The sequence below is a fragment of the Littorina saxatilis genome, linkage group LG15 (genome assembly GCF_037325665.1).
Source record: "Littorina saxatilis isolate snail1 linkage group LG15, US_GU_Lsax_2.0, whole genome shotgun sequence".
Classification (NCBI taxonomy): domain Eukaryota; kingdom Metazoa; phylum Mollusca; class Gastropoda; order Littorinimorpha; family Littorinidae; genus Littorina; species Littorina saxatilis.
The window spans coordinates 38,299,451-38,324,157 of record NC_090259.1 but is presented as its reverse complement, the minus strand read 5'-3'; the positions used below and the strand labels follow the sequence as shown (position 1 = coordinate 38,324,157).

Here is a 24,707-nt window from a genome sequence, read left to right as displayed (position 1 = left end):
AAACTCTTCTTATGCCATTACCTGCATTCCACAGTCGACAAAAAAACTAAAAAACTCAACCCCTCCCCCCCCTTTAACAAAAAAATAAACAAACAAACAAAATCCACACGTGTAAAAACGCTGCGCACGTCTGACTCTCGTCTTTGTCTGAATAATTGCCCTAAACATTTGATCGGCTCGTAAAGAATATGGCGCCACGACCGGAAGTCGTGCTGATTCACACGCATGGCAAAACATTCTCAGCAGGTTTCGTTTCCTACAGCTGACCTGACCCCATACAGTAATTTAAACCTGTGCTTTTAGAATAATATTATTATGTTCTTGCTATACAGAAAACAAATTACCAGATCTCAGATAGTGGGGAAAAAAGGTTAGAAACATCAATCCAAAAACAAAGAGACTGCCAACGTTCCAAAATTCAAATATTATATTGCTTTTAAGAGCTCATGTGTAAGCTTGTTGTGCTCCATTTATTGATTTGATTGTATGCGGCATTTTCATCTGTCATTTTCTAAATAAAATTGTTTAAACGAAATTCAGAATAAAAAAAATCGTAACGTCTTGTTTCGCAACAAATACACGTTCACTTGTTTTTTGGTCAAAAACATAGACATGAAATGCATGATACTGGAATGTCAGCAGTCGATTTGATGGACTTATTTGTGCGTGGAAGAGATAGACCCAAACGAAAAAAATAAAAATAATGAAAACATGTCAAGAGGGTTTGAAACAAAAAAAGGATCAGTACTAAAAGAGATATAAATATATATGGAAAATGGTCAGACTGTAAAGTTAGAAAATCAAATCCTGTGAGTTGACCTGGCTGCACTTCGAGTTTCTAAAAATTTTAACCGGTTTCCTGTAGTCTTTTCTCGCACATGTGAACGTCATGGGGAGTGTCTCAATGAAAAACAGCATGAGACGGTCTTGGCACCATTTTTGCCCCTCTCCCCCCTCTCTCTCTCTCTTTATATAAATATTTCTCTCAATCGCTTTCTCTCTGTGTCTTTCTCTCAGTTTCTTATCTCTTTCTCTCTCTTTCTTGCTATGTCTGTCTATCTACCTGTGTGTGTGTGTGCGTGTGCGTGTGTGTGTGTGTGCGCGTGTGTGTGTGTATGTATGTGAGTGTGTATGTGTGTGTGTATATATATATATGTGTGTGTGCATATATATATATATATGTGTGTGTGTGTGTGTGTGTGTGTGTGTGTGTGTGTGAGCGAGCGCTGCTAGAGAGAAAGATAGATAGAGAGAGAGAGAGAGCGAGATAGATAGACAGGCAGACAGACAGACAGACAGACAGACAGACAGACAGACAGACAGACAGAGGCCGAGAGAGGAAGAGGGAGTTCAAAACACAGATGTACCCGTACAGACAAATAATCTAAACCGAATCAAGACACATTCTTAGGGCGATAACGAAACCTGCAAGAACCATGTACAGACAGACAGTACATACAGAAAAACAAAAACAAACAGGCATCTTGAAAGGTAAAAAAAAAAGAAGAAGAAATACACACAGATAAAAACTTCGACCTCGAAAAACTTCTACTCTCGCAACATTTTAACAGGCATCCTGTACCCTTTTCAACCAAATCTGAAACTCTTGGAGAGTTTCTCACCAGGACACAGCATGAGACGTCTTGCCTCCCTCTTTGCTGTAATGAGCCTTTTTTACCGCGAAAGAATGAGGAGGGTGGGGGATAGAGAATTAGAAGTACAGTGAAACCGCAATTTAAGACCCCACCCCCCCACCCCGCCACCCTCACCCCCAATGTAAGACGTCCTCCCTTTACGACCCTGAATTCTCAAGACTTTCTGTTCATAACCTTGGTCAATTTAACCCCATTTTAAGACTCCCTCCTTTGAAGATCTGATTTTGTTTCAGATTTTTGGTGATCTTTGAAGGGGAGTTCCACTGCAGTAGGTGTAGGTCTGGGTGAGTGTGGTAAGGGTAAAGATGAGAAAGGGGGAGGGGGGAGGCCGCGTAGGGGGTGCGTCAAATAGGTCACCCTATTAAAGAGTGATCAGGAGCTCGGTGACTTTTTGAGGTGAAAAATTGCGGCAATTTTCTTAGCTTGTGTCTGGAGGTGTAATGGGAGGGAGATCGAGAAGAAAAGGAGAGAGAGAGAGAGAGAGAGAGAGAGAGAGAGAGAGAGAGAGAGAGAGAGAGAGAGAGAGAGAGAGAGAGAGAGAGAGAGAGAGAGAGAGACAGACAGACAGACAGACAGACAGACAGACAGACAGAGACAGGCAGAGACAAGAGAGAGAGAGAGAGTGAGAGAGAGAGAGAGAGAGAGAGAGAGAGAGAGAGAGAGAGAGAGAGAGAGAGAGAGAGAGAGAGAGAGAGAGAGAGAAACTCAGACTCAGACTCAGAACTTTATTACAAAAGGATAAAGGTTTTAGGCAAAGCCTATTCTTCCAACCTGTCCTTTATACAACACATAAAGACAGACGCACATAAAAAATATAAATTCAATCATATAAAATACAGAAATACATTGTATGGAATGCAACACAATGTGCATTTAAGGAATTACATAAGGAGAACTCAAAAATTACAAAATTACATTGACATAGTTATACCTTTCATTTGGGAATAAAGTTGCTCTGATCAGCTACACATCCGTTAACACTAGTACAAAATGTTTAACAAAATAACAATCGAACAAGACATTTCATTCACGAATGATGTGTGAACGTGACTGTCTCTTAAACATTTTAACTGAAGTTGCATTTCTTATCTGTTGGGGGAAGGAGTTCCAGAGAAACGCTCCCGAGAAGGCTAAGCTCGATTTGTAGAGGTCTATGCGAGGTATAGGAGGGATGATTTTTTGGGACCCATATCTTTTTGTGGCATGTTTGAAATGTGATTGCAAATATTTAGGACAGTCGTCATTTAGAATGTTATACATGAACACAGCCTTGTTTAACGTCAACTGATCTTTCAAGGGGAGGAAATTCAGGAGCTTTAGTTTATCATCCGTGGACCTATTCAAATCATGTAGAATAAGTTTTGCAGCTCGGCGATGCAGGGAATTGAGTCTTTTTAAATGAACATCACTGCAGTTATTCCAAAGTGTCGATGCGAAGTTTATATGAGGCATTATGTGGGCGTAATAGAACTTTGTGAGTGCTGCAGAATCTGCGTAATGCCTTAATTTTGATAACAGGTACACATTTTTTTTTATACTACTGTAGTTTGCAAATATTACTCAAATGAGTTTGCCATTTCAACTCTTGATCAATGGTAACACCCAATAATCTATGTTCCCTAACTTGCTGCACTTGAGTTGAACCAACTGACAGTTGTAATTATAAAGGACTTAATTGGTGTTTTTGTCTCGTGGTTATCACCATACTCTTTGTTTTAATCGGATGAATGATCATTGCATTAGAAACGCAGCACTCAGTGATTTCATCCATACTTGTTTGAAGAGAAGAGTTGACGGATTCCAAAGATTTTTGACTGGTGTGAACAGAAGAGTCATCCGCGAAGAACTCACATCTAACGTTTTCATCGGACACATAAAGGGGTAAATCATTTATATAAATACAGAACAAGATAGGTCCTAATACAGACCCTTGAGGGACACCACTCCTGACAAACTCGTTTGACGAAGTTTTACAGTTAATGGATAAATACTGTTTCCGGTTTGAAAGATACGATTAAAAAAAGGCACAGGCGGAGTCATCTTTTAAATAGCACTTTAATTTCTTTAGTAGAAGTGAGTGATCTACTAGGTCAAAGGCTTTCTTAAAGTCCAAAAACAACGCTCCCGTTATTTCTGCTTTGTTTATTGCTGACAGCCAAGGCGGTGTGGCAGGAATGCTTAGAGCGGAATCCAGACTGAAAAGGATGAAACAGATTCATTTGTTCGAGAGAGAGAGAGAGAGAGAGAGAGAGAGAGAGAGAGAGAGAGAGAGAGAGAGAGAGAGAGAGAGAGAGAGAGAGAGAGAGAGAGAGAGAGAGGGTGGAAGAGAGAGAAAAGTGGAGGGGGGGGGGCAGTTTTTGATTTTACAAGAAAATGTAAGGATATTATTAGCCATTCGATATAATGTGTGTATGCAATTGTTATATCCAGTTACAAACAGCACATTTACCTTCTCAGCAAGGCCCTAGTTTTACTCTATAAAACCCAAAGCCTATTTCAAAACCATCAAAAAGACAAACATAAACAATAAGAGCAACATGAAAATGGAAAAGATAACACAAAAATAAAAATAAACCATACTGGAAAAAAAAAGACGAAAGAAGCCTAAAATCAAAAGCAAAAGCGAAAAAGAAAAGAAGCCAAGATCAAAACCTAAACGGAAAGAGAGCGAGGCATCAGGTGCGTTCACAGAAGGCATTGATATATACAATATCGCGATATGACATGACTCGCACGTTCTTGAACTTTTAAGGCAGCACTGATGTGACTTGAAGAGTAACCAGATTGTTGTTTTTTAAACCCTAATACACAGCATTAAGCCCGTCCTTAATTGAGTCTGAATTTGACTTTGCGAAGACTAAGCAAAGACGTTTTACCTAAAATCCAGTGCCAAAGCTTCGCGCAGTAAGCTTCGTGAAGTAGACTGCATGTGTGTGCGTGTGTTTGTGCGCGTGCGTGCGTTTGTGTGCGTGCGTGCGTTTGTGTGTGTGTGTGTGTGTGTGTGTGTGTGTGTGTGTGTGTGTGTGTGTGTGTGTGTGTGTGTGTGTGTGAGTGATTATGTCTGTTTCCAATTGCTGCAATCAATTAAGTGGGTGGGGTCTTGTATTTAATCAACCAATTGGATTAGACCAGTACAGTAGAGTAAGCATAGAATGCATAAATACATGTGATTTAATCGTTTTTTCATGCACCTCCCGTTATACTCTAGTATAATGGAAATGCAGGCTTCCTTTAATTGCAGATTCAGAGACGGTATCCATGTCCCACCCCGTGTCACTCCCATGACGCGTACAAGAAAGCAGGTGGCTGATTACACCAAAACACGCACGTGACGCGATTCTGTTGCTGCTAGCTTTCCCCTGGGAGGAAGCGACAACAATTTTCCCAGCGACAACGGAACAATAAAGTAACGAAAATGAAAAAGTTTCATGCAAACACATGGGCAGGTCTCTCGTAGTTTTAATGATCATTTAAACAAGAAGGAGAGTATCTTTAACAATGTTTTTCCCCAGATTAACAATCTGGGCGAATAAAGTCATCGATAAAAAAGCACAAAATATGGCAAGAGTGGATCAAAAGGTAATACGTTGTAACCTCACAGGGAGCAGAACACATATTAAATAATACCATTATCAATCCATATACACTCACTATCAACAAGTTGACAAAACGCCAACACTTTAACGTAAAATATAGGTCATGCCGAAACAGGAAGAACAAGGGGAAAAGAATACAAACATTTTCACTTCAGTTTTGGAGTAACCCCACACACCTTCTAATTCACATAATTATCTTGCATGCATGCCTGCAAAAATCTCTACACTACTGATAAGAAAAAGGATCAGAAATCTACGTTAAAAAATACTACGGGAAAAAGACATCCGTTAAAAAGGTATCAAGAAAAGAATGAAACATTTTACTACCGGGAAAACGAAATTCCTTGAGAAAAAAAAATAGACAAAGTCTCTACAAAGACGTACCTTCTTTAATCTTCCTTTTAAATAACAATGGCACTGATAACAATGGCAGACACTCATAATTTTCTTAGAAAAGCGTGATTATTGTGAACGCAAATGATAAAAATGCCTAGAGAAACTTAAAAATATCAGCATAGATGTCCGCCTAATGATCAGATTCAGTCAGATGAAATGTTCAACATTCCTTACAAATCATCAAAGGTGTCTAACCTCCCAGACAATTAAGAGCAACAAAAAAAAGAACAGAAAAAATCAAAATAAAATTACAAGAAATCATGTTTTGGAAAGCCAGATTACTCTTACAATTACTATCATTACAGCTTTGAAGCCCGTTTCAAAGCAAAACATGCCAGTTTCAAAGCAAAGTATTTTTAGACTGACTCACTTATATATATCGAACGCTTCAGCACTACAAAGACGAGAGGAACTATATATCTAAACTTGGAGCAAAAGCTCATGCGTATTCTTATGCACACGTTGCACTTCACTCATTTTTTTCTCTGCAAGTTTCTCCTCTTACTAACTTTGACTGAACGAAGAGTATCGGCGTACAACTGTAAAATTGAAAAAAAAGAAAGACCCATGTCTGTTACTTAAGTTATGCCGATGGCAATGTTAAACAGAATCAGACACAATGTAACAAGGAGCAAATCAGTCCAAGCACGCAGTACCAGGATTTCGTTCTCCGGCTAAATGTACCGAAATCGCCATCAAAATCTCCCCAGAAAGCGGCGTATGGCTGCCTGAATGGCGGGGTAAAAACGGTCATACACGCAACAAAAAAAACCCACTCGTGCAAAAGCATGAGTGAACGTGGGAGTTTCAACCCATGAACAAGAAAGAAGAAGAAAAAGCCATCAAAGATTCGGCAATTTTCCGAAGTTAAAGTCAATCCTTGATGTCATTTTGTTGTCTCACTGTAAACTGAAGTGTTTCCTCTTTTGAACACACCAGTTGTAAAAGGCTGTGTGAAATAGTATGTGATTCTACAAGCAACAGCAGCACACACGGTAAACACGGTAGTATACTACATTGGGTGTGCACGTTAAAGATCCCACGATTGACAAAAGGGTCTTTCCTGGCAAAATTGCTTAGGCACAGTTAATAATTGTCTACCATACCCGTGTGACTTGGAATAAGGCCGTGAAAGGTAAATATGCGCCGACATGGCTGCAATCTACTGGCCGTATAAAATTTCATCTCACACGGCATCACTGCAGAGCGCCTAGAACTGTACCCACGGAATATGCGCGATATAAGCCTCATTGATTGATTGTTCTGCACACTAGTGTTTACCATGTGTGCTAAGTTTGCTGGTAGAATTATGTACTATGTTCCACTGTGTTCACAACTGGTTAGGCCAAAAATAAAAATATGTCTGTTTCCGGTAACATCGCCGAAAAAAATAGGGTCGGTCGGTCTTTTTATATTTTTTGTTTTTTTTTTGTTTTCTTTTTCTTTTTCGTTTTTTTTCTCGGTTTTTTTTCTTACGTTTTCAGAGGGATTCCCGGCGATGTTTTTTTCTCGTGACGACGGAAACGGGAGGTAAGTCTCTTCGATTGTGAAGTCTCATCGACCGATTACCTTCTGTTTTTTTTGTTGTTTTTTTGTGTGTGTGTGTGTGTGTGTGTGTGTGTGTGTGTGCGCGAAAAGCGAAAAAAACCTTTAGGGTCGGCGCTTAAAATTAGGGTCGGTTGGGTTACCGGAAACAGACATATTTTTCTTTTTGGCCTTACAAAAAGTGCGTTCAAAAGTGGAACACTTCAGCTTAGAGTCAACACGTTACCGGCGAATCGAAATAAGTTTAAGCGTTTTGCTCGTGAAGTTCGATTCTTTGACATTTTGTGAGCATACTGCGTGAACCTGTTTTTATGTGCTAGACTAAAGTTCAGAGTGCGTGTACTGATTCCTTGAAACAATTAGTATGATCGATGGAGAGATAATTAGATCTACCCGTCGCAATGCTCCTTTCTGTCTACATTTGCACCTGGATCCCAACAGAAATTGTCTGATCACATAATTAACTACTGCACAAGACTTCTACTTGCGTTCAATTTGAAATGAATTCAAACCATGCGACCAGCTTGTTGTTCGATGCTCCATCTATTCTTCTTAATTCACTTTAAACTCCTCCTCCCCCCCCACCCACCCCCTCCAACTACCACAAACTTTGACCTTGGTCTATTTTTATGCAACAGATACCATGTAATTAACACCCCAAACAGTTCAGAACCGAAAAAGTTAAGACTACGGCCGTAGTTCATTACAATTCAGTGACACAGAATCACTGATTTGTATTTATCTCTTCCGGTGCAAAATAGTAAAAAGTGAAATATCAGTTCAGCAACCACTGACAGAATGCACAAATGAAAAAAAATGAAAAAAGAAAAACTAGCTTCAATTTGCTGCGCAATTTGACTCTTTACATCACGTTTGCAATAAAGTAACCGGACACAAAATTTGAGAGCTTTACAAAAAATAACAAAAGAGTAGGAACAAAAATGAAAAATTGCAAGTATTCTTCATCATCGTCAAGCAATTCAATATAGTACGCATCCCTCCATCGATCATAAGAAGTTAGTACAAGAACTGAAAAAACAAACCGTGAGTGCATATACCAAGTGCAAACTAAAAGGCACAGACAGTAATGGCGGTGCTAAAGGGAGGGAACTGAGTGAAAATCTTACTAGAAGTCCCTGTGCAGAACTCACTCTCTCTCCGCTCGCCCATGTCCGCCGTTTTCCGGAACCACGTGATCGTTGGAGCGGGAATTCCCGTCGCGTTGCACACCAGTTCCGCCTTGGAGCCTTCCATAACTTCCAGCATTCCTCCTGTACCGTCGTTGGACAGTCTCGGTGCCACTGAAGGTAGACAAATCACACAGACAATTACAAATAAACCGCGGGTGAGTGAAATCAAGACAAAACTCTCCACAGTAATAGGAGACAGAGAGAAACATCACAAACAATCAACCTACCCAGCAACTTCTATAACCTGATTGACAAGACAATTAAAAAACAACCTGTGGAATCAAGACAAAACTCTCCATAATAATAGGTGACAGACAGAAAAACACCACCACCTAGCAACTTCTATAACCTGATTGAAAAGAAAGACACAAACACAGTCTTGCTGGTAATTAAAGACAAACGACACCGATTCAACAACACTTCTGTTCTTGACGCTCTCTTCAAAAGTAAAGCATCAAAAGCGAAACAAAGTACAAGAAGACGTCATAATGCGAATAATGACGTCACCTAATCATGCTGTCGCTTCTCCGGCACTAAAAGACAAACGACACCGATTCAACAACACTTCTGTTCTTGACGCTCTCTTCAAAAGTAAAGCATCAAAAGCGAAACAAAGAACAAGAAGACGTCATAATGCGAATAATGATGTCACCTAATCATGCTGTCGCTTCTCCGGCACTAAAAGACAAACGACACCGATTCAACAAACCAACACTTCTGTTCTTGACGCTCTCTTCAAAAGTAAAGCATCAAAAGCGAAACAAAGTACAAGAAGACGCCATAATGCGAATAATGACGTCATGTAATCTTTCTATCGCTTCTGCTGCACGTCTCCAAGAAACCGACACACAATTTTGAGAACGATGTTTGTCTTGGTGTAAGCAGGACAAAGAGTACTCGTGAGGTCACCGTTGGGCTGTGCATGTCTCTGTATCATGTATCTTAAAGGCACAGTGCGCCTCCCGTGAACCATCACAGATACTGCCAGGGTTTTACACACAGTCCAAACACCCTTCCATTTGAAAGCTCACCAAACGGGAACATCTTAGGTGCCCTACGTAAAGAGCGAGCAATTTTTAAAGAATTAATTTTGCACCGATTGCTCAGAGACAATCGGACCGTGGAGCGTTTTGGCGCTAGACCTAACTTTTAACATATAAATAATAAATTAATAGCTTGTTACACAAACATTCTTAAATCATAAAATAATTCTTTTTTCATTAAGACAAGATCAGTACAATTCGAAGTTTTGAAAGTTTGAAAAAAGAAAAGCCCGGAAGCAGGGTCACGCAAGGTCGTGGTTATCGTAGCAGACGACGGATTATAGGCATCGCCAGTTCCTCTGAACAGTCAAAAGCCATCGCTAAAGTTCTTGTGAACCACAACCGTTTGTTTCGTGCATAGTCAGAGGTACATAATAACGTGCTATTGCTTATAAGCTCACATTGAGTCGCATTCAAATTACTAACTGACGACTACATTGTGGAAAAGGGAAACTGGATCACACGGGTTCACGATGGCTCAGGGGTAAGATAAACCACGCAAAAATAAATTCTTTGAAAATTGCTCGCTCTTTACGTAGGGCACATAGGATGTTCCCGTTTGGTGAGCGTTCAAATGGAAGGGTGTTTGTACTGTGTGTAAAAGCCTGACAGTATTTGTGATGGTCTACGGGAGGCTTACTGTGCCATACGTTATAGAAACAGAGTCTTGTTAACACTTAAGGTGTAAAATATCATACAGTTTTGTTGTTGTTTTTCATTCACAAATCAAGATAAAACTCAAAATAATCAGAACAAATTACGTTCAATCCTGCCTCAGACATTATAAGATGTTTGGTGGCTTGTTGACAGACCAGCTTTTTTGTTGGTCCAAGGGGACCATATCGTCTTTTGTTTCATCTTTATCGACCAAGGCCGAAGGGCGCGGTTGATAAATATGAGACAAAAGGCGATATGCTCCCCGAGGACCAACAACAAAATGCTGGTCTGACGACAAGCCACCAAACATCGTTTTTGTCATCATTTTGGTTGTGCAACAAAATGCACAATAACCCACAGGGAGACGAATTTTTAGAATCCAACTCCGGGCCACAAAGCATCGTCACAGTAGTTCGAGATAACACGTCAACTTTGTATGTGACGTCAAACGTAGCTTGTTGACGCTTTTCTTCCAGTCTGAAAATGTACAGAGCTGCGATCATACGTGTGAGTTGAGTAAGTGTTGAGCATATTTCTTTTCTTTTTAAGTGTTTATGACTTTTCGTTGTGGATTTTGCGATTACAGAGATAAGTTGCAAATTGACCATGAGTCGCCGCGGTAATTATCAACATTGATTGGGTCTTTGAGAGTGAATGCTTACAATCGTTGTCCTCGGAAACACAAATCCAAAGCCACGATGGTTCCACACATCAAACAATCAGCCTGATTGGCTTTTACTTTGACAATCCACGTTTCACCTGAAAGCTCAAACCCATTCACCACCTCGATTTATTGCATGGGGAACATGAGATTTATTTTCCAGGTGTTTGTGAATGAAAACTCGTGAAAATGATGACAAATGCAATTATATGGTCGCAATAGTTATTGTCAATCAATTATGTTGCAGTTCATGTTTGGCCGTGTTCGTGTCCGTGCACCTATTTCACCAAGACTATTCATATGCATGTATTTTACCAAGACTCTATTCATATGCATGTATTTTACCAAGACTCTATTCATATGCATGTATTTTACCAAAACTCTATTCATATGCAAGTATTTTAACAAGACTCTATACATATGCATGTATTTTACCAAGACTCTATTCATATGCATGTATTTTACCAAAACTCTATTCATATGCATGTATTTTACCAAGACTCTATTCATATGCATGTATTTTACCAAGACTCTATTCATATGCATGTATTTTACCAAGACTCTATTCATATGCATGTATTTTACCAAGACTCTATTCATATGCATGTATTTTACCAAGACTCTATTCATATGCATGTATTTTACCAAGACTCTATTCATATGCATGATTTTACCAAAACTCTATTCATATGCATGTATTTTACCAAAACTCTATTCATATGCATGTATTTTACCAAGACTCTATTCATATGCATGTATTTTACCAAAACTCTATTCATATGCATGTATTTTACCAAAACTCTATTCATATGCATGTATTTTACCAAAACTCTATTCATATGCATGTATTTTACCAAAACTCTATTCATATGCATGTATTTTACCAAGACTCTATTCATATGCATGTATTTTACCAAGACTCTATTCATATGCATGTATTTTACCAAGACTCTATTCATATGCATGATTTTACCAAGACTCTATTCATATGCATGTATTTTACCAAGACTCTATTCATATGCATGTATTTTACCAAGACTCTATTCATATGCATGTATTTTACCAAGACTCTATTCATATGCATGTATTTTACCAAGACTCTATTCATATGCATGTATTTTACCAAGACTCTATTCATATGCATGTATTTTACCAAGACTCTATTCATATGCATGATTTTACCCAAACTCTATTCATATGCATGTATTTTAACAAGACTCTATTCATATGCATGTATTTTACCAAGACTATTCATATGCATGTATTTTACCAAGACTCTATTCATATGCATGCATTTTAACAATACTTTATTCATATGCATGTATTTTAACAATACTCTATTCATATGCATGTATTTTAACAAAACTCTTTGCAGATGCATGTATTTTAACAAGACTCTATTCATATGCATGTATTTTACCAAGACTCTATTCATATGCGTGTATTTTATCAAGAATCAGTCATATGCATGTATTTTACCAAAAATCTATTCATGTCCGCATACAGAGTCAGCCTGAGAGAACAATTAAAAAATGTAACATCTGGAACGATGAAAATGGAGTCAAAAAGCACATAGGCGTTCCAGTAGGCTGTAACATCGACACAGATAAGAACAAAGTAATAAAAGCCATTGTTTCAGGGACTATCAGCCAACAAAATCCGTTTTCATTAGTGCGTTTCCATTTGTAAATTGTGTTCACCTCAGTTCCTGGTGATTCAATTTCATGTGGAATTCAGAAATACCCAAGAGATATTCAGACGCTTCAGGCATACCTAACCGACATTTGTGCTGAAACACCCGTACGCACCTGTGACTAAATATGTCAAAAATACAAATAACGTATAATGTCTTATGTCTTATACCGTGTTATGTGTTGGCAAATATGATCGCTTACCCGAGAAGTACAGAACCTTTGGGACATGTACAATTGTAGAAGACTCACTAAAGCAAACCACAAATCATTACATCAAAGGAAGCTATGGTTACGAAAGTGGTAGACGGTTCAGCTGAGCATATAATTGTTTACTCAGGGACAATTTCAGAATTATAACATATGCAATACCCTAATCAACAAGCAGCAGAGAACATATTTTTTCACGGGTATTTTCAGAATTGTAACCTATTCACTACATGTAGCAACACGCCGGGGAGTATATATATATTTTTCACAGACAATTTCAGGATTGTAACCTATGTACAAACGCTAAGCAACAAACAGCACAGTACATATGTTTTTCACGGGCAATTTCAGAATTGCAGCTTATGCATCACACTTAGCACCACGCGAACAGCTTGCAATCTAAATAAGAATGGCAGTTATCTGTTTTACGCCAAGTTCCGTCATCAAGATGTCAGGTGCGGGCCGTAACCTACAAAGGAATTCCTGTAATAAGATACCGTAGCCTATAGGAATATTACAGAACATCTTCTCTCTCCACGCACGGTTAACACCTGAGCACACGGCGGTAATAAACACGATTCTGCGGACATATGCACTTCCCAACTATCATCAGAAAAAAACACCTTTCTTTCTGCCACTCCGACGCACCCCACCCCCCCCCCTCCAAAAAATACGGGGAGGGGGGATTCCTCGACGAAACACGCGTTTCTCGAAATGGCATGGCCTACATGTCATTATTTCTTTCCTTACAGTCGGAGCACTCACATTTGGCATGTATAAAATAATCAAATTTCACCTCAGGTGGCACGTACCGTACATTTAATTAATCATTTGCATTTCTAAAGTGCGATTTAGCAAGAGTTCACATGTGTTGTGGTGTTCGAATACTGATTTAGCTTGTAAAGCAATACTACAAGTAAATCAAATAATCCAAAAGGGAGGTGCACGATATATAAGAGATGACAGGCTCTTCTAGCCGAATAGGTTGAATTAAAGAGATGTCGAAAATCAACAATCAACCTGTGTTCATTTCACAAGTGCACAAGCCCTGGTCATCTTTTTTTTAGAATATCGATCATCGGGGTTCACTCCCTCTTCTAGGCCAAAACAAAAAATAGGTGTGGTTACGGTAACATAGCCCCAAAAAATAGGGTAGGAAGGTAGGCAATCACTTTTTTTTTAAACTTTTTTTTCTAATGTGTACAAATTAAACCTACTTGACGGAAATAAGTGTGCGACTCGGGCGCTTTCGCTTTCATTGCGTTTTCTGCACTCGTTTTCTTGTGTTTTTTGTGTGTTTTTTTTTTTACAAATGTAATAAAAAGTTATAGCATCACCGTCTTAAACATAACATAAATGCGTAACAGCAATTATGTTCAAGAAAAAACATAGCATCACCGTCTTAAACATAACATAAATGCGTAACAGCAATTATGTTCAAGAATTTACCAACGAAAACCATAACACAATCACAACAAGAATTCTCTCAAAACTTCACACTAGAATTTAGTGCACTATGGTTTCCTCGTGCAACGCACAAAACCCGTGATAACGCCTCTCCGGTCACCTACGCATCGCACTTCAATATTTAGGGAGGTTAAAAACACGACGTGGTTTCACATCACAAATACGCTACTCACATCTTTGTGACAATAGGGTCGGCCCCTAAAAATAGGGTAGGTCGGGTTACCGTAACCACACCTATTTTTTCTTTTAGGCCCTATCATCACACTAATACCCCCATTCCACACATCCGTTTTAGCTTCCGTTCCCAGACGGCTGCCACAATAATGAGACGCTGCGCAAACGGCCGTTTTTGGCATCTTTGAGCAGCGTCTGACCATAGTGGCAGCCGTCCTCAGGACGGCTGGGAACGGAAGCTAGAACGGCTGTGTGGAATGGGGGTATGACAACTCAGTGTGTGAGAGCCCTAGCGTTGCGTTACCACTGCGTAAGTTCCATTAACGATCCTTGAGTTCCGTTGCCGATGTGTTCAGGTTCCTCTACTGTTCATTTGGAACGGGCGAATGCCAATCTAGTGGCTGCTCCGCCTGGTGTCTGGCTTTATGGGGTTAGCGCTAGGACTGGTTGGTCCGGTGTCAGAATAATGTGACTGGGTGAGACATGAAGCCTGTGCTGCGACTTCTGTCTTGTGTGTGGCGCACGTTAAATGTCAAAGCAGCACCGCCCTGATATCACCCTAGGCCCTTCGTGGTGGACTGGGCGTTAATCAAACAAACAAACAAACAAACAAACAAAACCCCCTTCTGAATTCTCTGGTTTCCTACCTTGTTTATAAGTGTGTGTGAGCTTGATTGTGTTTAAGCAGGTTTCAATTACAATATGAATCTTACCAACATCAGTGTTATGCACGGTGTAAGAGATGATAGGCTTACCCTGACAATATTTTTATAGATGTCCTGGTTTCCGTACTTGGCTCTGTCAATTCTAAGTCTCCACTCTCCCTCTTGCTAAAAGTATGACCTTGATAAAACTTGAAGACGGCATTTACTTACCAACAACAGTGAGATGCACGGTATAAGAGATGACAGCCTCAGTGTTGAACTGACAGGTACGAATGTTTTGGTCACCGAACGTAACTGTGCATATACACAACTAACACTACCATCGCGGTGTTTTCACAGTGTGGGACTACAAACAATTCCTTACCTTGGGCAGAATATACCTGCGCAGTGCCAGTTTCAGCGGCACAGACGACGCACGGCTGTTACGCGTGATTGTTCTGAAAAGTGACTATTACATGATTGTTCTGAAAGTCTACTATTTATTTCATCGTAATCATGTAAGCCCTCATACGTGATTGTTCTGAAAGCTTACTAATTTACATGATTGTTCTGAAACTCTACAAAAGGTAAACTTGCTTCACCCGTGAAATGTAGTCAGATATGGAACAATATGTATACCCCTGCCCAACGAAGTGTGTTTGAGTTGATCTGTCTTCTGTGTGCGCGACAGCTTCAGATGTGTGTTCGAGTTGATCAGTCTCTCCACTCCCTTTTTTTTTTTAGGTGTAGGGGGTGGGGGAGGTTTTTTCATATCAACTGACACTTTATCAAACCATTTGAATAATTCATATACAAAATTCTGGTGGTTGCTGTGTAATAAAAAAAACAAGTGTCACTGAAAACAGAGATGTGCTAATAAATTTAGCTTTCATGTGTGTGTATGTGTGGTGTGTGTGTGCGTATGTACTCAGTGCACTGGCGTCGGAAACTGTTCCTGGGGTGGGGGGGAGGGCAAACATGTCTTCCCCCCCCCCCCAATATTTAGGATGACAAAAATATTCACAGAGAGAGAGAGAGGCAGAGAGAAAGAGAGAGAGAGAGAGAGAGAGAGAGAGAGAGAGAGAGAGAGAGAGAGAGAGAGAGTGTGAGAGAGAGAGAAGAGAAGAGAGAGAGAGAGAGAGAGAGAGAGAGAGAGAGAGAGAGAGACAAGACAAGACAAGACAAGACAAAATCTTTATTATCGAGGGTAATAGATAAGCAAGAATATTGCTTTTTTACATCAAGCCCTCGCCCTAATATAGGGTAAACAAGAACAGAAATCAATATAATCAAAGAACTATCACATCAAACTTAATACATTATAACTGTATATACAGATACAAATTTAAAAAATAAATTGTCATGCTGCAATTTAAGTACAATTTCCAAGTGTCAATTTTTAACATAACTTAATTTAGATCTGCATATTATTATAATTTTGTTTAACATGCACATACATTTTAGATGAATTGATGAACCATTCAGCACATGTTTAGTTGCATTATGTGCGACATATAATTTTTTTTGAAGCTGTCTGTGTTTGATTTATGCTTAAGAAAAAAAGGCAGTGAGTTCCATAGGACCGAGAGAGAGAGAGAGAGAGAGAGAGAGAGAGAGAGAGAGAGAGAGAGAGAGAGAGAGAGAGAGAGAGAGAGAGAGAGAGAGAGAGAGAGAGAGAGAGAGAGTTGATAAACAAAATACCCCCCCACACACACAAAAAAGAAGTATATTGTCTCGAGTGCAAGAACTTTATAGCCCAGACTCCCCACCCATCTTGCAACCCCGGCCATCTCCTCACGTCTCTCATCCCCTCTCCACTTGAATTTTTAGTTCATAAAAAAACAAGTTTCATTTGTGAAAATTATTTGTTGTGCTTTTCGTCTTTAAAGGGGCAAACATTAGCTTCCATTTTCCCTCTTTGCCATGCCTTTCGATCCATTTTGGTGACCTAGCCACCTAAGCATGGCAAAGAGGGAAAATCAAAAGTTTCCATGTGTCCCTTTAAACCTGTAATTAGAATTTTGAGTTGGAAATACTCAAGAAGAATCATTACATTTTTGAAGATTATGAATAATTTTGTCTTTGGACATTTAATTTGAATTTTGAGTTGAGAACAATAAAGAAGACATGTTCAATGTATGAAACGTATTACTTGTTGAGTTTGTATTCATTGGGCGGGGGTATAAATATCAATTTCACTTAAGATTTAGTATCATTGTATCAAAATATTGTTCCATTTACATACAGACATACACACAGACAGACGGACGAAGTGAATCCAGTATACCCCCTCCAACTTCGTTGGGCTGGGGTATACATAATTATTGTTCCATATCTGACAACATTTCACGGGTGAAGCAAGTTTACCCTTAGTAGAATTTCAGAACAATCATGTAAATTAGTAAGCTTTCAGAACAATCACGTATGAGGGCTTACATGTTTACGATGAAATAAATAGTAGACTTTCAGAACAATCATGTAATAGTCACTTTTCAGAACAATCACGCGTAACACACGGCCTATCATTTATGCCGCGATTACTTGGCCTGTTTTCCTTCCATGCAACGTGTAGCGGGCTGGGATAAGCTGCAATGCGTCGGCGGTCCTGCTGAAGTTACATATGTGAGCGGAGCCCTTAACCTACAACGGTCAGATGCACGGTATACGAGATGACATACCCTGGTCACCGTACTTGACTGTATCTATTCTCTCCCTTTTAGTTATATTAAGACCTTGATAAAACTTGAAGACGGCATTGATTTTACTTACCAACAACGGTCAGATGCACGGTATAAGAGATGACAGGCTCGGTGTTGACTTGACAGGTGTAGATTCCCTGGTCACCGTACTTCACCCTGTTGATCCTCAGGTTCCACTCCCTGGCGAAGGCGTGGTCCACGTGGATCCTCTCGTCGTCAATGATGGTATTGTCCTGGAACGTCAGGATGGTTGACCACTGGTCAGTCCACACCACCTGTGGACAATAACAGAATAAATGTTCATTTTCATCTAATTATTTCCATCATCATTTTCATCTTCATGACTGTATTGTCCCATCGCTGTGAAATTCGGGTCGCTTCCTCCATGTGGAAAGCGAGCAGCAACAGAGTCGCTCTGCCTAGGTGTATGCGTGTTAGGCCACCTACACTTATGGCAGAATGACCGAGGTCTTTTACGTGCCACAGTGGCAACACGGGGGTGGAACATGGATACCGTCTCTGAGTCTGCACATACAATTGACCTGTGTCCGTCCCGGCCCGGATTCGAACCTGCGACCTTACGATGACAAGTCCAGTGTTCTACCAACTGAGCTACCGGGCCCCTCTGAAGAAGAAGGAGAAGGAGAAGAAGAAGGAAAAGAAGAAGGAGAAGGAGAAGGAGAAGAAGAAGGAGAAGAAGAAGAAGAAGAAGAAGAAGAAGAAGAAGAAGAAGAAGAAGAAGAAGAAGAAGAAGAAGAAGAAGAAGAAGAAAAAGACAAAGAAGAAGAGTTGATTTGTGTGAATAAAATGTGTACCTTGTTCGTTCTGTTGCGTATTGCTTTTGCTTTTTGATTCCCTCCGTGTTTGTGTGTCCTGTACCAAGAAGCCTCGATAGGCGAACATTTGACATGTTTGTGTGTCCTGTACCAAGAAGCCTCGATAGGCGAACATTTGACATGTTTGTGTGTCCTGTACCAAGAAGCCTCGATAGGCGAACATTTGACATGTTTGTGTGTCCTGTACCAAGAAGCCTCGATAGGCGAACATTTGACATGTTTGTGTGTCCTGTACCAAGAAGCCTCGATAGGCGAACATTTGATATGTTTGTGTGTCCTGTACCAAGAAGCCTCGATAGGCGAACATTTGACATGTTTGTGTGTCCTGTACCAAGAAGCCTCGATAGGCGAACATTTGACATGTTTGTGTGTCCTGTACCAAGAAGCCTCAATAGGCGAACATTTGATATGTTTGTGTGTCCTGTACCAAGAAGCCTCGATAGGCGAACATTTGACATGTTTGTGTGTCCTGTACCAAGAAGCCTCGATAGGCGAACATTTGACATGTTTGTGTGTCCTGTACCAAGAAGCCTCGATAGGCGAACATTTGATATGTTTGTGTGTCCTGTACCAAGAAGCCTCGATAGGCGAACATTTGACATGTTTGTGTGTCCTGTACCAAGAAGCCTCAATAGGCGAACATTTGACATGTTTGTGTGTCCTGTACCAAGAAGCCTCAATAGGCGAACATTTGACATGTTTGTGTGTCCTGTACCAAGAAGCCTCAATAGGCGAACATTTGACATGTTTGTGTGTCCTGTACCAAGAAGCCTCAATAGGCGAACATTTGACATGTTTGTGTGTCCTGTACCAAGAAGCCTCAATAGGCGAACATTTGACATGTTTGTGTGTCCTGTACCAAGAAGCCTCAATAGGCGAACATTTGACATGTTTGTGTGTCCTGTACCAAGAAGCCTCAATAGGCGAACATTTGACATGTTTGTGTGTCCTGTACCAAGAAGCCTCAATAGGCGAACATTTGACATGTTTGTGTGTCCTGTACCAAGAAGCCTCAATAGGCGAACATTTGACATGTTTGTGTGTCCTGTACCAAGAAGCCTCAATAGGCGAACATTTGACATGTTTGTGTGTCCTGTACCAAGAAGCCTCAATAGGCGAACATTTGACATGTTTGTGTGTCCTGTACCAAGAAGCCTCAATAGGCGAACATTTGACATGTTTGTGTGTCCTGTACCAAGAAGCCTCAATAGGCGAACATTTGACATGTTTGTGTGTCCTGTACCAAGAAGCCTCAATAGGCGAACATTTGACATGTTTGTGTGTCCTGTACCAAGAAGCCTCAATAGGCGAACATTTGACATGTTTGTGTGTCCTGTACCAAGAAGCCTCAATAGGCGAACATTTGACATGTTTGTGTGTCCTGTACCAAGAAGCCTCAATAGGCGAACATTTGACATGTTTGTGTGTCCTGTACCAAGAAGCCTCAATAGGCGAACATTTGACATGTTTGTGTGTCCTGTACCAAGAAGTCTCAATAGGCGAACATTTGACATGTTTGTGTGTCCTGTACCAAGAAGCCCCAATAGGCGAACATTTGACATGTTTGTGTGTCCTGTACCAAGAAGCCTCAATAGGCGAACATTTGACATGTTTGTGTGGCCTGTACCAAGAAGCCTCAATAGGCGAACATTTGGCATGTTTGTGTGTCCTGTACCAAGAAGCCTCAATCGGCGAACATTTGACATGTTTGTGTGTCCTATACCAAGAAGCCTCAATAGGCGAACATTTGACATGTTTGTGTGTCCTGTACCAAGAAGCCCCAATAGGCGAACATTTGACATGTTTGTGTGTCCTGTACCAAGATGCCTCAATAGGCAAACATTTGACATGTTTGTGTGTCCTGTACCAAGAAGCCTCAATCGGCGAACATTTGACATGTTTGTGTGTCCTGTACCAAGAAGCCTCAATAGGCGAACATTTGACATGTTTGTGTGTCCTGTACCAAGAAGCCTCAATAGGCGAACATTTGACATGTTTGTGTGTCCTGTACTAAGAAGCCTCAATAGGCAAACATTTGACATGTTAGTGTGTCCTGTACCAAGAAGCCTCAATAGGCGAACATTTGACATGTTTGTGTGTCCTGTACCAAGAAGCCTCAATAGGCGAACATTTGACATGTTTGTGTGTCCTGTACCAAGAAGCCTCAATAGGCGAACATTTGACATGTTTGTGTGTCCTGTACCAAGAAGCCTCAATAGGCGAACATTTGACATGTTTGTGTGTCCTGTACCAAGAAGCCTCAATAGGCAAACATTTGACATGTTAGTGTGTCCTGTACCAAGAAGCCTCAATAGGCGAACATTTGACATGTTTGTGTGTCCTGTACCAAGAAGCCTCAATAGGCAAACATTTGACATGTTAGTGTGTCCTGTACCAAGAAGCCTCAATAGGCACACATTTGACATGTTTGTGTGTCCTGTACCAAGAAGCCTCAATAGGCGAACATTTGACATGTTTGTGTGTCCTGTACCAAGAAGTCTCAATAGGCGAACATTTGACATGTTTGTGTGTCCTGTACCAAGAAGCCTCAATAGGCGAACATTTGACATGTTTGTATGTCCTGTACCAATAAGTCTCAACAGACGAACATTTGACATGTTTGTGTGTCCTGTACCAAGAAGCCTCAATAGGCGAACATTTGACATGTTTGTGTGTCCTGTACCAAGAAGTCTCAATAGCCGAACATTTGACATGTTTGTGTGTCCTGTACCAAGAAGCCTCAATAGGCAAACATTTGACATGTTAGTGTGTCCTGTACCAAGAAGCCTCAATAGGCGAACATTTGACATGTTAGTGTGGCCTGTACCAAGAAGCCTCAATAGGCGAACATTTGACATGTTTGTGTGTCCTGTACCAAGAAGCCTCAATAGGCGAACATTTGACATGTTTGTGTGGCCTGTACCAAGAAGCCTCAATAGGCGAACATTTGACATGTTTGTGTGTCCTGTACCAAGAAGCCTCAATAGGCGAACATTTGACATGTTTGTATACCAAGAAGCCTCAATAGGCGAACATTTGACATGTTTGTGTGGTCTGTATCAAGAAGCCTCAATAGGCGAACATTTGACATGTTAGTGTGGCCTGTACCAAGAAGCCTCAATAGGCGAACATTTGACATGTTTTGTTTGTTTATTTGGTGTTTAACGTCGTTTTCAACCACGAAGGTTATATCGCGACGAATTTGACATGTTAGTGTGGCCTGTACCAAGAAGCCTCAATAGGCGAACAGTTGACATTTTAGTGTGGCCTGTACCAAGAAGCCTCAATAGGCGAACATTTGACATGTTAGTGTGGCCTGTACCAAGAAGCCTCAATTGGCGAACATTTGACATATCCTTGTATTGGTGAGAACAGATTTCTTTTGGTTTTCTACTTTATTCATCTCACCCACAGTTTTTTTAATTATTATTATTATTTATTTTTTTTTGCTGTCCAAGTCTTATTCAGAGCTGATAATATATTTATATTTTTTATTGTTGATGATCGACCTAGAAACTCCTAAAGTCGCATTCGTGAAGTGAATGACACTAGGCTGTGTGATCCCAGACTTCCCATCGGAACCACAGCATTTGCACTCTGGGTAGAAGCAGGGGTGGAAGCCGGTCGTAGCCCAAAAAACCCACATGACTCTGATCGGATTCGAACCCAAGCTCCCGGCCCGCAGTCCAATGCTCAAAAATCCATGGAAACCCGGCTCCCAAAGTGTTCCCAAATAAGTGTTTTTCTCCGTTCTTCTTGCGAGCAAAACAAGACGTGACATTTACATTTTCTAGTGTCAAAACATGTTTTTGCAAACATTTCAAGTCCTGCTCCATCTATGAACAGATAAGGACGTAGAAAATGCACTTGTGTATATTGTATATATTTGTTTCCGTGCCACCTTTGTTCAAAATAGAGCGTGACAAATGTTGACTCGTGGGTAATAAAAAGGCAGATCGGTAAGCTTACTAAGCTGTCTATAGGTCATTTGTTTTATTTTTTAATACGCGATTGAGTGGACTCTGCTCTGCATTGTCTCATTTTGTGGCTACAACCGTGTGGACGATTCAGAAAAAAGATATGTCTGAAGTTTTAAAGTATGGCCCTTCGTGGTCGGCTGGTCGTTAAGCAAACAAAAAACAAACAAACGGGTCTGTCCATAATGAAAATTTTAAATTATAAGCAAAAAGGTGTGCGGGAAATCCAATTTAAATGTGCCCACACAGCGTACGGAAAAATAATGTTGAAATGAACTGGTGCCGAGATAATGTTACCACATACTTTTTAGATTTCTCCGTCCTTATCACCCAGTTACAAGGTCTGAATATGGGGACACACGCTGAGAAAATGATCCTTTTTGAGAATACAAAGGAGTGTTTCCATGAAAATGACAGTTGTGCTTGTTCAGTTTACCCGACAACAAATAAAGATGAACACACGCACACCAACACACACACACACACACACACACACACACACACACACACACACACACACACACGCACACACACACACAAACACAACACACACACACACACACACACACACACACACACACACACATATACACGAACACACACACACACACACGCACACACACACGCACCTAAAGTGTGGATGGTTACCTAAGAGGCGGCACTGGGTGTAGTGCCTTTCTAGTGCACTTGCACTACAACAGCACTGGGTGCAGTACTCGCTCCGGCATCGAAGAATTTTGCACTAAAAAATGCACAAAATTTGACCTATTTCGTCGCCTATAGAGGACGGAAAGAATGTCATTTTGAACATTGTTATGACATTCTTTCCGTCAAAAAAGTCAATTTAACGGTGTCAATTTAACCATAAGGCAACCATCCACACGTGTGGACGGAAAGAATGTCATTTTGAACATTGTTATGACATTCTTTCCGTCAAAAAAGTCAATTTAACGGTGTTAAATGAAGCGACCATCCACACAATTAGGTTGCCATCCAGAGTTTAGGTTGCCATCCACGTGTGGATGGTTGCCTTATGGTGATTTAGGCAACCAAACCTGTGGAAACATGGGTACACACACACACACACACACACACACACACACACACACACACACACACACACACACACACACACACACACACACACACACGTTTACGTCCCAATGCAGATAATTTCACCCGAGTATCATAATGTTTTAATTTTCTGAGGCATACTTATATAGATCTTATTTCGGACATCGGACATTGTGAACACTTTGCAACATCGCTTACATAATCATCACTCACAGTGCATATTTTTCACAGTACGATATTCCGTCAACTTTTTCTGATGCCATTTTTCAAACTGGGGGTAATGGTTGGCAGATCGGTAAGCTTACTAAGCTGTCTATAGGTCATTTGTTTTATTTTTTAATACGCGATTGAGTGGACTCTGCTCTGTATTGTGTCATTTTGTGGCTACAACCGTGTGGACGATTCAGAAAAAAAATATGTTTATGTAAATTAAGAAACTGATCTATTTTAGGCCTACATGTAATTTCGCTATTGCTGCCATATCGGAAAGAGACGTTACACAAATTCAAAAAGAAACGCATCATTGTATCTGACGCAAAAAAAGGGATTTACACTTACACAATACTGCGATTGTAACTGATCGGTCAGATTAACCCATCCCAATTACCCAACCCTCGTTTATATGATTCTTGGCATGTCATCATATTCAAAAGTCAGTATCATAAAGTCTGTCTGGTAGAGTTCTTTAATGTGTTCAACATTTGTTTCAACACACTCTGAAAACATCGCAGGCGAACTATCAGCATTAAAATAAGCGAAGTCGATTTCTGGGGTAAATCGGTGTCATATGCCTTTAACAACTGCACTAATGATCCCAATAAGCGAAAAAAATGACCCAACAATTAAAGGCATACATTTCTTTTTCTTCTTCTTCTTCGTTCATGGGCTGAAACTCCCACGTGCACTCATGCTAATGCACAAGTGGGTTTTTACGTGCATGACCCTTTTGACCCCGCCATTCAGGCAACCATACGCCGCTTTCGGGGGAGGCCTAAATTTGAGACGTAGACATCCCAAAGAGGTCCCAAACTTTAAAACTATCAACCATCAACGACCACAAGGACCAGACCTCGAAACTTCTCTCCCAGACAGAGAGACATCAGCGCGAAAGACCGTTCCGACGATTTCCTCAATTGTGTGCAAAGGAGAAAACCCTCCTGGGATGCAATCATGGGCCCTCTCCACAGACTGT

The 24,707-nt window shown here is 40.4% G+C and overlaps 1 protein-coding gene across 1 annotated transcript in view; it reads right to left on the bottom strand.

Annotated features, from left to right (window-relative positions):
• The window catches only part of LOC138948016 (limbic system-associated membrane protein-like), a gene marked incomplete in the record, with an annotated part of 123,302 nt that overhangs the window by 15,723 nt on the left and 82,872 nt on the right, over positions 1 to 24,707 (bottom strand). The window contains 2 exon segments of the mRNA XM_070319543.1: positions 8,320 to 8,493; positions 17,699 to 17,903. Of these exon segments, the coding sequence (XP_070175644.1) occupies positions 8,320 to 8,493; positions 17,699 to 17,903 (379 nt within the window).